We start from the raw sequence: 13,269 nt of genomic DNA, 5'->3' as shown, positions 1-13,269 counted from the left end.
GAGGCCGCCCTTTTCCGAGGCCAATTTCTGTCCATCAGGCCACAAAGGACGACGCTGCAAACAAAGGAACGCTATTATGAATGCCACACTTGGGCCTTCATGACTGTTGGGATATCTCCCCCCTGCACGCTGGATATGCATCTTGTAAACTTGTTAAGCCCGTGTCACCAATTTAGTGGATATTTCGGACGCCATGGTCATGGTGTCCGCTCCCTAAGCGATTTCATTTCCATCGTCATCTGGCGCCCGCGAGCCCACCATCCAATCTTCGAGAGCTAACCATTCACTCCAGCCCCTCTCGGCTGCATCAAGCTCCGCATCGGTAGGGTCGTAGAGCGGCCGCATGAAGGGGACCGTCTCCAAAGGGAGCATGTCATAGTCTCTTTTGACCGATGCCCACCCGCCACTTTTGGCAGCGAACAAGTAGTTTCGTCTTTCTTGCTCTCGTTGTGGTCCAATGCCCGCTCGCCAGTCGTCACCGAAAAAGCCATGCAGGACTTGGGGCACGTCCATACCTGTGACCACAAGACGCCGCAGGTACGGGATCAGGGACACGGCAGAGGCGGCGGCTGCTGCTTCGGACGCAGAAGGCCTCGCCGGATCTCTATCTAGCCGCGATTTCCCACTGCGGGAGCCGGATGTGCTGTAGACCGGGTGCGGCTGGCGCTGAAACGGCAGTAGAATGTTGATGAAAGATGCAAATTGCTGAACAAGTGGCTCGTGTTGAGCATGATCTATAAAATATCGCTGGCAGCTTTGGTATTTGGGAAACCATGTGATAATATCGAACTGGAATCCTCCTGTTGGTCCTCCGCGTCTGCTCTGGCTTCCAGAATCCGAAGGGCTACTGATGCCAGTAAACGCTGCATCACGGATAGATCTCGGTGCACTGAAGTTACTTTCGGATGAAGACGATGAGAACGCCATAGTGGGCTTAGCAGCCCCCAGGAATTATGCCAAATGCGCCGTCAAAACTGAGGGCGCTCTGGAAAGGTAAAGAGAGGCATGCAAGTCTCCTACCCGCAATAAGTCGTTGATGAAGGCGCATCAGGCTCAAGTTCAAGTGTGTCCAATGAGTGCATCATGAGAAATCCAGCGTGGACATATTAGACAAAGAGAGTGTTGACAGGTTCGACGGAACTATGCTTCCATGCTACGTGCCGAGACCACAGGGTGTTGACATGCGGAAATGGGGGAGCGGTGAAGACGCCCAAGAACCAGCTGGGGAGGGGGACAGACCTCCGCTCCGGGTTGCTAGAATTTTTGAACGATGGAGTTCTCAAGGCAGTGGATCGGACCGTGAGGGATGGTGGAGTGCAGACAGAGTGGCAGCAGTGAAAATCCTCTTATTCTCCAGGTTGAGTAAGGTTGTGCTATCAAGAAGATGAAACTGCGGCAAGAGAGAAGATGGTGCGCATCGAGGATTGAGAGTAATTGGCGTGTGTTGGTCGGGAGGTTGGAGTGGGCGTTAGTCCCCGCCACACAAGTTGCAACAAGCCCAACTTACAACACGCGTTCAATGCAATAACTCAACATTAAATAACACTACGAACGCTACCTTCTCGTAAGCGAAAACTTCTCGATAGTAGCCTCTACCTATCGCCGAGCAATAGGCGAAACTATAGTGATTCTATCTATAAGGTGACGCGATAGGAATCGCTCTCGAGGCCCTTCCGTAACTTCCTAGGAAAGACCGCTCAGGAACTCGACCGTTTACACATGTCTATGATCGAAAAGGATAGGTAAATCGCTAGCCTTAAGGCTCAACTAGTTCGATCGAAGGCTAGAAGGTAAAAAGGCTAGGTAATTAATGCTAACGAGGCCTTTGCTAGCATAGAGGAGGCATTGGTAACATTAGCAGCGACGGCGATAACGACGCGAAGGACTAGGCAATCTATAAATAGTAGGAATGGCATCTCTAATAACCCAATCGAGGCGTTTATATACGTTTTTCAGATAGACGATAGTGGTAGTTGAGCAATTGAGAGGTGTTGCAACTTAGGGTTGTTGCAACTTGTGTGGCGGGCGGGGACTTAACACAAGAGCCTCGACTAGCTTCAAGGACCACGGGCCCCCACGGCTTCTCCCACTACTCGCAGGACCAACTCTCCGGCATTCGAGACGAATCACATTATCCTCTTCCAGCAATTCACCTAAAGTAATCTCCGTGTCGGCAATGGATTCCGCCCACGAGCCACGAGGGCTGACATCCTTACTTGTTGTCCGATTTGCAAGAGAAAGAGAAGGAAACAATAAAACCCACCACAACACGACCCAACACAGCAACATCAATGGCGCCCAACAGCTTCTTGCTCTCCACTCGCCTCCCTCTCCCTAATGGCCTGTCTATTCCTCAGATACACTTGGGTGTGTACTTGATGTCCAACCGAGAAGCCTCGCAGGCGGTCAAATGGGCTCTCGAAGCGGGCTATCGCGGGGTCGACAGTGCGCAGATGTACGGAAATGAACGAGCCTGCGGTCAGGCTATTTTATCCTTTCTCAATGACAAGTCCAGCAACACCGCGGGGCTGACCCGAGAGGACATATTCTTCACCTCTAAACTAGCGACCAACACCAACTATGACGCTGCTCGTCGCTCGATCAGACAATCAGTGGAAGCAAGTGGTCTAGGGTATATTGATCTGTTCCTTCTTCACAGCCCTTACGGCGGGAAAACCGCCCGTCTCTCAAGTTGGAGAGCTGTCGAGGATGCCATCCAGGACGGCGAGATCAAGCTTGGAGGGGTCAGCAACTTTGGGACCAAGCATTTGGATGAACTCGTCGCGGCGAAGCCACGCATTATGCCCTGCGTCAACCAGATCGAGGTCCACCGTGAGTCAATCTTATTCCATTTCTAAGAAGGCGAACGTTGCCGGTGCAACCTGGACGGACAGGCGACAGAGGAAACGTTACTGACAGAAGTGGCGAATTTAGCATTCAACACGCGGACATCCATCGTCGAAACATGTCGCAGGTATCAAATCCTGGTCGAGGCCTACGCTCCTCTTGCAAGAGCCCTACGCATGGAGCACCCAACTATCGTATCGCTGTCCAAGAAGTACAAATGCACTCCAGCGCAACTCATGGTCAGGTGGAGTCTCCAACACGGCTATATTCCACTGCCCAAAAGCGTATCGCGAGACCGGATCAAGGCAAATGGCAATGTTGGCCACTTTGAGATATCCAGCGACGACATGCAGACAATGGACGGTCTAGACGAATACTTGGTGACAGACTGGGATCCAGTCGACGCAGACTAGAGGTTTAGCCTGCAGTTGTATGGATGACCAAGCGCTTCTCCACCAGGGTTCACTGAGGGGCGGGCGCGGGTTTTTACCATTATAAGCAAATCAAGTGGCATGCCATTCGAACAGTGCATATCTGTCCAGCTTGTTCTTGTCAGGTGATACCAAAATATCCAAAGAAACCACCAACAATATCCTTCCCAGCAGCCCTAGCATCCCGACCAACGCAGAAGCCAGAAGTCAAAGCTGACCCCGCAGCTACAAATGATGTCAATGGCGTTGCGTTACACCAGACCGCAGGTCCCAGGCTGCAGGGCTTCGAAGGTGAAATCGTAACTGTTTTTTTTCCCCTCATTCTCACATTGATACCTTAGGTAAGAGTAAGGGGTAGGGTTCTAAGGAAGACACGTAGAAGACCAGCAGGTCAAGAAGCACAAGGGGAACCAATTGCGCAAATTTCCAGTCACAAGATATATCTCAACATCGGCGGACTCTCCCCGCATGATATCCAACCGACAAGTTTCGTTCTCCGTATCTCGGGGCCGAGTTTCACTTTGTCTATTATTGAGCGAGATGATAAGTGCTGATTGAACGAAGACAGAAGCCTCACTTGCCTCAAGCCACGCATTTTGACGGATGGATGGATGATCATCCACTAGAGTACAATATCCCTTGTCATCAGCCAACGGTCCGGGGCTTGTTGCAGCCTACCAGTAAGCATTCTGGCTGGACTTGTTAAGAAACACCCAGTGGGAAGAAGTCAATTGGTTCCGGGGTATTGTTCCTTTGTGAACCCAGCCATCTTGAATGCTTAGCGGGGGCAGAGACCAACAAAAGTGATATTAGTCGGAGTCCTGGGGAGGTTCGGGGATGCTCGGAGGTCGGAATTCCTTTGCTGGAATATCGGAAGGGACACGGTGCTTTCGAGAGGGACTGGCGAAGTTCTCTAATGATGACATGCCTTGGTTTTGGCCGGCTGAAGGGGGAAAAAGGAAAAAAGACAACGGGATGACGACGAACACCAGTGGTATGGCCTTCACGGCCTTCCAGTGCCTTCTGCCTCCTCGCACTTTGTCAGACAAAAGCTTACACACGTCTGTAAATGTCCCTCAGCGTCTGGCTGTCCCGCTTTCCACGTTGTTTCGCCCCCAGATTCTGGTCCGTAATCCCCCTCGCTTACAAGGGGTAAGTAATTGGGACGGTGGTTCTCGAACCGATCTCTTGTCCTCCATGCCTTACGGATGGAGTGGCACCCTGAGGCCCCTCGGAGCCCCTCTGTTTCCGCCTGCAATAAGCCTAGGAAGACGATCCGAGAAAAGAAAGTGCTTACTGGCAAATTTCAACTGCCGTTGGCTGAAAGGATCCGGTCGCAGTGGATTGCGATACATCGTATTCTATCAGTTAGTTCTGTGACGAAAACGCTCTCGGAAGGTGGGACTTGGTTCACGGTCTGTACCCGTTGTACTTGTATGTACCTCGTATTGCCCTTGCCGCAGTCAAGGTGACCAGGAACGCGCGACAATGAAACCAGCGCATACAAGAATGAGCACATGAGATTATATCCTCCTTCTGCTGGGGATCCACTGATATACTCTGGTGACTCGAGATATTGGCAACAAGGGATCGCCGTACCCGGTACTTTACTCGGTACTCGTAGCTTGGTGGCTGGCAACAAACACCGTAGCAGGGGATCCCATCAATCGGCACCCAGTCGGCCTCTGGACTTTTGCTGAGTCACAAGTGTGCAAACCCCCCTTGGGTGCCCCTGGTCTCTTCATTCGATCATCTTTAGTTGGGCGGCAGATGTTGTGTTAGGTGCAGAAGTGGCGTTTGGTTGGTGGTGGGTTGAGAGGAGAAGAGGGACGAGTACGAGGAGCAGAGCCAGCTTAGCACCACCCGTCTACATGTTTTGATCTTCGCTGGTGATTAGTTTCCTCTCGCAAATGTCTACTAGACCTTCTTTTCACTGGTCACACCGAACCTTGTGAGGCGTGGCTAAATTACTGCCTTAGTCAGAAATGGAGGTTGCGATGAGGGAGCCCCGTGCCCGTCCATCTCGCCCATCTCGGGCGCATTGGGCATCTGAGGGCATATCTCCAGACTGTTGAAAGGCCTACTCGTATGCCGCTGGTTCCAGTGGTCTTTTCCAGGGGCACACCACCTCTAACTCCAATCCTACGTCGGGATCCTTTCTTTTGAATCCCTGAATGATCTTACCAGGTGCCCTGGTTCGTGGGTCGATAACGTCTGGGATGTTTGCGCACACGTACATATGTGTGGAAATAGTGACTGAGGGACAGAGCGACTGACTGGAAGTTGGACGTACGAGAAGGTACCAGCTGCCACCGGTCGTCGCCCGCAGGGCAGCGCCCATTATTGGTCCCAAGGAGGCCCGTCAAGGGGGGATCCGCTCAAACCATGCTCCCATGGCTCCCCCGTTCTGCCAACACGGTAGACCGGGTACCCAAAACGTGCTCGCGCCCTTGACAGGGCCTTTTAATTAAGTCTACTAGGCGTGCTAGGCCACTAGGCTGCCCTGGTGCCCCTCCATGCCCGGCCACGGGCATCTCCCATTGTGCAACACCGCCAATCCGGAGGCCACAGATGTCCTCCAAGAGTCAAGGCTTGCCCTGCAGATTCCCTTGCGCGATCGCCCTCAAAATCCTTCGACCTCGTCGTCAGTTTCACAACGGTCTCCTTTCTCCTCAATTCCCAATCCCATTGCGACTTTATTCTCCCCATATCGTCTCCTGAAAGACAACTCACACATACGACATCCCCGTAGAGAGCAAAGTTGGGCTACAAGAAGCCACGAAGCTCTCTTCAGCTGTTCCCAACCCCGCCGACTTTGGAAGATTGATCCTTGTTACATACTTCTCACCTGCCCACCCACGATTCCCCGAACCCGCACGATGCATCCCCTACCGACGGTTCGTTGACACACCTCCAACTGCGACTCTCCGGTCCTTGTCCTATCTTCCACGTGGGAACGCCTGCGTATCATTATTGCCACTCTGCTGTTGCATTCAATCTTGCTGTACAGGCGTCGCCATTGCGACCTCCCGCATGTGCAGATAGTCGGTCGTTGATTTGACCTAGTCGCCTTTTCTCAGAGAATATCGGAATCTTATCTCCACGGCTGTTTACGCGAGAGTCTGGTTCAGCGACCTACAAGACAGCAAGAGAAAGGACGTAACTGCGGAAACGGTGCAGAAAGATTCGAGACTCCGATATCAATTCTACATTCGCAGTCCTTGAGAACCCAGCCGTATCATGGATTTCTCGTACTTCACTTCAGCCCCGCAACCGTATCAGTTTTTTGGTTTGCCTCACACGCCCTCTACCACGCAAACGAGTCATCTGGACGAGTTCAGAACCGCTCCTTCCACCGTGAGTTGCTTCTGGCACACGGGGCCTCTAACGAAGGCGGCTAATCGTACTGTAGGATCAATATGACGCTGCCTTCGCGGCATTTCAACAAAGCTTCCACTATGACCCTGCTACTTTCCTCGCCCAACCTCATCAAGCATCCACCCAATCCCCGTCGGTCCAAGGCCGCCATGACTCGATGGTATCCATGCCAGAGGTCGATATGTCCAGTCTCACTGCACCCGCAGCAGATATGACGCCCGATGAACCGACAGTAGCAAGAAGTAGCAGCGAAGAGAAGGATACCTTGACCCCTCAGCAGAGTCGCAGGAAGGCACAAAACAGAGCTGCGTAAGACCACTGAAATCTAGATCTCCGAGGGAGTAATATGATTCTAACAGTGAACCTCAGCCAACGAGCGTTTCGAGAGCGAAAAGAGAAGCACGTGAAGGACCTCGAGGCCAAGCTGACAAGCCTGCAACATCAGTCCATGACCCTGAACGGCGAGAACGAGCGGCTGCGGCGCGAGCTCGCAAAAATTGCAACCGAGAATGAGATTCTTCGTGCTACATCTGGTGCGGCATCGAATGGTCCGACTCCCTTTATGGAAGAGCCAGACGAGTTAGTAGGCCCGTTGGGGTACGTCCCCACTGATCGACATTTGAAAGACCGCTCGCCGGCTAGTTCCAGTGGTTCGTCCTTCGACATCGGCTCCAAATACGCGCACTTTGGCACCTTGAGAACCATCACGGTGGACAACGACACTGGGGAACCCTTGCTCGGGGCTGGCGCTACATGGGACTACATACAAGCTCACGAACTCTTCCGCAAAGGGCTTGTTGATGTTGGCGATGTCTGTGAGCGTTTAAAAAAGATGGCAAGATGTGACGGCCAAGGGCCAATCTTCCTCGAGAGTGACGTCCGGCAAGCGATTGCTGAAAGTGCCGTTGCCGGAGGGCGTGACGAGCTGATATAAAGACTCTTGTCGCTTGCTGCACCACAGGTGATGATGCCCCTCCTCACGATCTCCTCACCACATTTATTTGAACCTTCTATGATCAAGCGTTGGCGCCTCGGAGTATTATTGGTTACCTATGACCTCAAGCGAGGCGCAAAGCATTTGGAGGAATTCTGTTGGAGTGATTTGTGCAATTGATCAACCGTCCCTGCGCAGAAGGGACGATATTATTACCATCGAAAGCTGAACCTGCGTACATGGCCACTTTTCATGGGTGGCGAGGACCCTTGACACGAGAAATGCTCCAATCCCCCGCCGCACTCTCGGCATGCAGCTCTGGAGCCAACGCTTTTCCAGCCCTCTGCTCAGGTGGATCGCATCTTTTCTGACAAATGGACCTTGGACACTTTATGTCAGCTGAAACCCTACAGCCCACAGGCGTCACCAGTGACACAAATATACATGAGGTTAGGACCCTGCCGCGTACCTGCTCCAAGGCTGCTTCTTTCCGTGGACACATGACGATCTCGGACAGAGAGACCTATTCTCTCGGTTGGATCTGATTTCCCGAGTTGCGCGAGCCTCATGGCTTCGTGTAGCCAAGCCGCCCTCTTGGGTATATCATGCAGGACACAAGTCATTAGTCACGGCCAACCAGACAACGATTGCACGCTTCAGAGTTCCTCAGAAACTGGGCTTCAGAATCGGGGGAGTTCTTGTCTTATCTGAGTGGCACCAGCGACTCGTAGCGGCATCGTCCACCTTTGGCAAATCGTGTTTCATCATTGGGCACCACCAGTGTCTGTCTCATGCCCGCGATCGCCTGACCGGATGTTCCAGCCTCGTAGGCGTTGCAGTCTTGAAAGGCTGCCATGCGAGCCAAGGCAACCGTGCCTGGTAATTGTTGCGAGAGTGTTGATTTTGGGAGGGATGGCTCCTAACTCTCGAAAGGATGAACGGCGTTGAGCTGTCGTAGAAGTGCCTGCGTCGCCTTTACCCCTTGGCCCCAGCCATGTTCATAGTCGTCGGCACCGCTGCGGACGAAGACCGCAAATCAATAAGAAGAATCATTATTGCATCAGTCCCAATCATCGTCGTCGTCATTGACTTGATTGTTCTCGTCATTCTCATCTTCATCGTCCTTTTGTCTGAGCCGCATGTCATTCTCTGTGACCGCGCCAACATCAACAAGGAGTCGTTCAAGGTCTTTCAAGTTCGTTCTCACGCCGTTGAGCTGCCCCAAAGTGATAATTTGGCGCTTGATGTCACCGTCTTTGTACACAAGAATGGTCGGTGTGTTCTTCTCCGGATAACCCTCAATGCACAGATCGGCGCGAATCTCACAGAACTTGACATCCCCAAACTTTCTCGCAGCCTGTCTCCAAATCTCAGACAGGACCCGTGACTCAACATTGGTGCCTAGTGACGCGGTCAAATTGACCAGAACAAATGCCTTTGACGATTCTTCCGTAACATCACGCGCGTAATCTGGCTTTTGGAGCGGAAAGACTTGGCCGTAGAGAGACTTCTTCTGCAAGCTTTGGATTTCGGCCAGGCGCTTTCGGCGGTAGGATTCGAGAAACGCTTCATCTTCCTCGTCTTCGAGATCATGGAGTTCGTCCAAATCCTTGTCCTCAAGTCGATTCTCGTGGGCCTTTTTCACAGCCTCGAGCAAAGCTTCTTGGATAATGGGTTCTGGATCTGGTTCTTTCTCGGGAATGATACCATGTTTGCGAAGAATGTCGTTCCTTTATGTGTCACAGAAGCATATTAGCTGCACTGGGAGAGAGGAAGCACAGGTAAGAGACGAGATTAGCAACGAACCATTCTGTATCTGCGTTTGGGTCATCGACAGGGACGTTTACTGGCATATCCATTGTGATTCTGACGGTTGTACAACAGCACTATGTGGTTAGAATGAAGTGAGGAGTTTGCTGACGAAGAGCAGTGGGAGGAAATAATACTCGACCCTTGGGTTTTCGATCCTCATCAGCGATCTTCCAGTGGCGTGAAGCACCAACGCGCATCAGCCACAGTGTGGCGACCAGTTGTGGCTGCCGCAGGCACTCCGCACAAATTATTGGCAATGGACGAGGACACCGTCGACAACTCCAGCCCACGTCGGAAACGACGTCTCGATAGTATTGGCACAACGCCAGCACCCTCCCTTCAATTGTCAGGCTCACCATTCCCTTACCTCTCCTTCACTTCACTCTTAAGATTTTGATTGTGCGAAATGATTGTGCGGTAGTCCCATACAGACACACGTCCCAGCTTCTCCCTACCCAAGGGGGCATCCCTGTCATTGTTAATCTCTCGCTACCATCAATTGAACGAGTACGTGTTGTTATTGCCCAACATGAGTTACGCCAAAAAGGACGAGGATGCCGAACACTCCGGCTTCAAGCTGGACCGAACTTCTGTTTTCCAAGATGGTATTTCACCCTTGCGTCTGCCTGTCATCAACCAACATCCCAATTGCAAACATTAACCCACGATACTCTAGCTCGACTGTTCAATTCCTCACCTATATCACCTCGAAAATGCCGCACCCTACTCACCAAGATCGCGGTCCTCCTTTTCACGGGGGAGAAATTCCCCACGAACGAAGCAACCACTCTCTTCTTTGGGATTTCCAAGTTATTTCAGAACAAGGACCCCTCACTGCGACAAATGGTCTACTTGATATTGAAAGAGTTAGCACATACTGCTGAGGATGTCATTATGTCTACGAGCATCATTATGAAGGACATGACCGTGGGGAGTGAGATCATCTACAAAGCAAATGCTATCCGGGCTCTCTGCAGGATTATCGACGCAACAACTGTTCAGGGCATTGAAAGGTTAATCAAAACCGCTATTGTCGACAAGTCACCCGCTGTCTCGTCGGCAGCCTTGGTCTCATCGTACCATCTACTTCCCATCGCCAGGGATGTAGTCAGGCGGTGGCAGAGTGAGACTCAGGAGGCCGCTTCCTCTTCCAAAGCTAGTGGAGGATTTCTGAGTTTCGGAGGTGGCTCCCAACATTCTCTGGCCGCGTCAAACACGAATTACATGAACCAATATCACGCAATTGGTCTGCTATATCAGATGCGGTCGCACGATCGCATGGCTCTCGTCAAGATGGTACAACAATACGGCGCTGCGGGAGCAGTCAAGAGTCCCGCGGGGGTCATGATGTTGGTACGGCTTGCAACCCGCCTCGCCGAAGAGGATCCCAGTCTACGGAAACCTATGATGCAGATGTTGGACGCCTGGCTGCGGCACAAGAGCGAGATGGTCAAGTTCGAAGCTGCAAAGGCAATCTGTAACATGCCCGATGTGACCGACGCCGAAGCCGCACAAGCTATCGACGTCCTGCAATCCTTCTTAACCTCTCCGAGGGCGGTCACGAAATTCGCCGCCATCCGCATTCTCCATTCATTTGCCTCGTTCAAACCTCAAGCCGTCCACTCAGCAAACCCAGATATCGAGGCTTTGATTTCCAACAGCAATCGGTCAATCGCGACATTTGCAATCACAACTTTACTCAAGACTGGCAACGAGGCTAGTGTAGATCGGCTTATGAAGCAAATATCCGGTTTCATGACCGAGATCACAGACGAGTTTAAGATCACCATTGTCGAGGCTATCCGAACACTCTGCATGAAATTCCCCAGCAAACAGGCCGGCATGCTCACATTCCTGAGCGGTATCCTGCGAGACGAGGGAGGTTACGAATTCAAACGTGCCGTAGTGGAGAGCATGTTTGATCTGATCAAATTTGTTCCGGGGAGCAAGGAAGAGACACTCTCACACTTGTGCGAGTTCATCGAAGATTGCGAGTTTACCAAGTTGGCGGTACGGATTCTACACCTTATTGGCGTCGAAGGCCCAAAGACGCCGCAACCCACCAAATATATCCGGTATATCTACAATCGAGTCGTGCTGGAGAACGCACTGGTCCGCGCAGCAGCGGTGACCGCACTAGCAAAATTCGGTGTGGGACAGAAGGACCCTGAGGTCAAAAAGAGTGTCGAGGTCTTGTTGACGAGATGTTTAGACGATACAGATGACGAGGTGCGCGATAGGGCGGCGCTTAACCTGCGGCTGATGCAGGAAGAGGACGACATTGCAGACCGCTTCATCAAAAACGACTCGATGTTCTCGCTGTCGACCTTTGAGCACAAACTGGTCATGTACGTGACATCCGACGACAAGTCAGTTTTTGCTAAAGCATTCGACATTCAATCCGTTCCAGTGGTATCGCACGAACAAGCTTTGGCGGAAGAACGGACAAAGAAACTCAATACCGCCACGCCTACATTGAAGGCACCAAGTACAGGACCTGCGAAACCGAAGGTGAACGGAGCCGCAGAAGGACCCGCTGCTGGTGCCGCAGCCGCGCAGAAATATACCCAGATTTTCTCCAGGATACCCGAGCTGGCAGCATATGGGCCAGTGCTGAAATCGAGTGCTGTGGTTGAACTTACAGAAAGCGAAACCGAGTACGTGGTGTCTGCCGTGAAACACATCTTCAAGGAACACGTCGTGGTACAATATGACATCAAGAATACTCTTGATCATACTGTACTTGAGAACGTGACTGTCCTAGCGTCACCTGCCGACGAAGACGAACCTACCTTGGAAGAAGAATTCATAATTCCTGCCAATGCTCTGAAAACCAACGAACCGGGAGTTGTTTATGTTGCGTTCCACAAACTAGGTGGCGAATCTGCCTTCCCAGTTACCACATTCACGAACGTCCTCAAATTTACGAGCAAGGAAATCGATCCCACAACGGGCGAAGCCGAAGAAGGAGGCTATGAAGATGAATACGAAGTCGAGAATTTGGAATTGACAGGCGCGGATTTCGTCAGTCCCGCATTCGCGGGCAATTTCGATCACATTTGGGAGGGTACGGGCGCGAATGGAGAGGAAGTTAGCGAGACGTTGGTGTTGGGAAATGTCAAGACATTGGCCGGTAAGTATACGACCGCTCCCTGCAACCTCATATGTTGTGTTGTTTTTAGTGCTAACCTGCATCGCTCTGCAGACGCAACGGAACAGCTCTCGCAAGCTCTTTCTCTGCAACCCCTCGACGGCACCGACGTGGTTCTATCCAACACAAGCCATACCTTGAAATTGTACGGCAAGTCTGTCACTGGTGGGCGAGTGGCAGCGCTGGTGAAGATGGTGCATTCGGCCAAGACTGGGGTTACTGTGAAGGTCAGTGTAAGGACTGATGAGACAGGGGGCGGTCTTGCACAGGGTGTCATTGGTGCACTCTCCTAAACAATCCAACGCTTGAACCAAATGCCATGTGGTCGGAGAGGTAGGGTCAAGGGGCGCGGAACCCGAACCAAGTCTGGAGGCAGCGAGGGCGTTGCACCATAGAACAGAAACGACGGATTTGAAATTCCCAAGGTTGAGTTTGCAGGCATCGAGGAGCAATCAGAAGCCAAATGATACGTGGGGCGCGAGCATTCGAGTTTGTGCACTTGGTATTTTAGCAAATCTCCCCCAAACCGGCTCGGGGAGGGAAAAATGGAATGATGTTCGAAGAGACGAAATACGTTTTCCCCAATGTCTAGCGCGAATCTGTTTCATGTTTGCCGTTTATGAAGATAAGGATGAGGATGAGCCGCAGTACAGGTACTGTGAATATCTACGAAGATACTAGCACAAGCTAGGTAGTTATGGTATGGTATGGTATGG

General features: G+C 51.9%; 5 protein-coding genes across 5 annotated transcripts; 3 read left to right on the top strand and 2 right to left on the bottom strand.

Annotated features, from left to right (window-relative positions):
• Positions 1-213: 213 nt before the first annotated feature.
• On the bottom strand, positions 214-927 carry AYO21_05758 (hypothetical protein; the record flags this gene model as incomplete). The annotated part of the gene is made up of 1 exon (XM_022655725.1): positions 214-927. The coding sequence occupies one exon, from the start codon at positions 925-927 to the stop codon at positions 214-216; it is 714 nt and encodes a 237-aa protein (XP_022512029.1).
• A 1,364-nt stretch (positions 928-2,291) lies between these two features.
• AYO21_05757 (hypothetical protein) lies at positions 2,292-3,260 on the top strand (the record flags this gene model as incomplete). Its single annotated transcript, XM_022655724.1, has 2 exons — positions 2,292-2,832; positions 2,902-3,260. 2 exons carry the CDS (start codon positions 2,292-2,294, stop codon positions 3,258-3,260), a joined length of 900 nt encoding a protein of 299 aa, XP_022512028.1.
• Positions 3,261-6,518: 3,258 nt separating this feature from the next.
• Positions 6,519-7,590, top strand: AYO21_05756 (hypothetical protein; the record flags this gene model as incomplete). Its single annotated transcript, XM_022655723.1, has 3 exons — positions 6,519-6,635; positions 6,691-6,965; positions 7,026-7,590. The coding sequence occupies 3 exons, from the start codon at positions 6,519-6,521 to the stop codon at positions 7,588-7,590; spliced, it is 957 nt and encodes a 318-aa protein (XP_022512027.1).
• A 1,060-nt stretch (positions 7,591-8,650) lies between these two features.
• Positions 8,651-9,449, bottom strand: AYO21_05755 (hypothetical protein; the record flags this gene model as incomplete). Its single annotated transcript, XM_022655722.1, has 2 exons — positions 8,651-9,320; positions 9,397-9,449. The coding sequence occupies 2 exons, from the start codon at positions 9,447-9,449 to the stop codon at positions 8,651-8,653; spliced, it is 723 nt and encodes a 240-aa protein (XP_022512026.1).
• Positions 9,450-9,931: 482 nt separating this feature from the next.
• On the top strand, positions 9,932-12,846 carry AYO21_05754 (hypothetical protein; the record flags this gene model as incomplete). The annotated part of the gene is made up of 3 exons (XM_022655721.1): positions 9,932-10,007; positions 10,079-12,535; positions 12,608-12,846. 3 exons carry the CDS (start codon positions 9,932-9,934, stop codon positions 12,844-12,846), a joined length of 2,772 nt encoding a protein of 923 aa, XP_022512025.1.
• Between the last annotated feature and the right edge of the window lie 423 nt (positions 12,847-13,269).

Source organism: Fonsecaea monophora (assembly GCF_001642475.1).
Source record: "Fonsecaea monophora strain CBS 269.37 chromosome Unknown Scaff37, whole genome shotgun sequence".
In the NCBI taxonomy this organism is placed as follows: Eukaryota; Fungi; Ascomycota; class Eurotiomycetes; order Chaetothyriales; family Herpotrichiellaceae; genus Fonsecaea; species Fonsecaea monophora.
The sequence above is the reverse complement of the archived record's forward strand: the minus strand, read 5'-3'. Positions and strand labels throughout refer to the sequence as shown.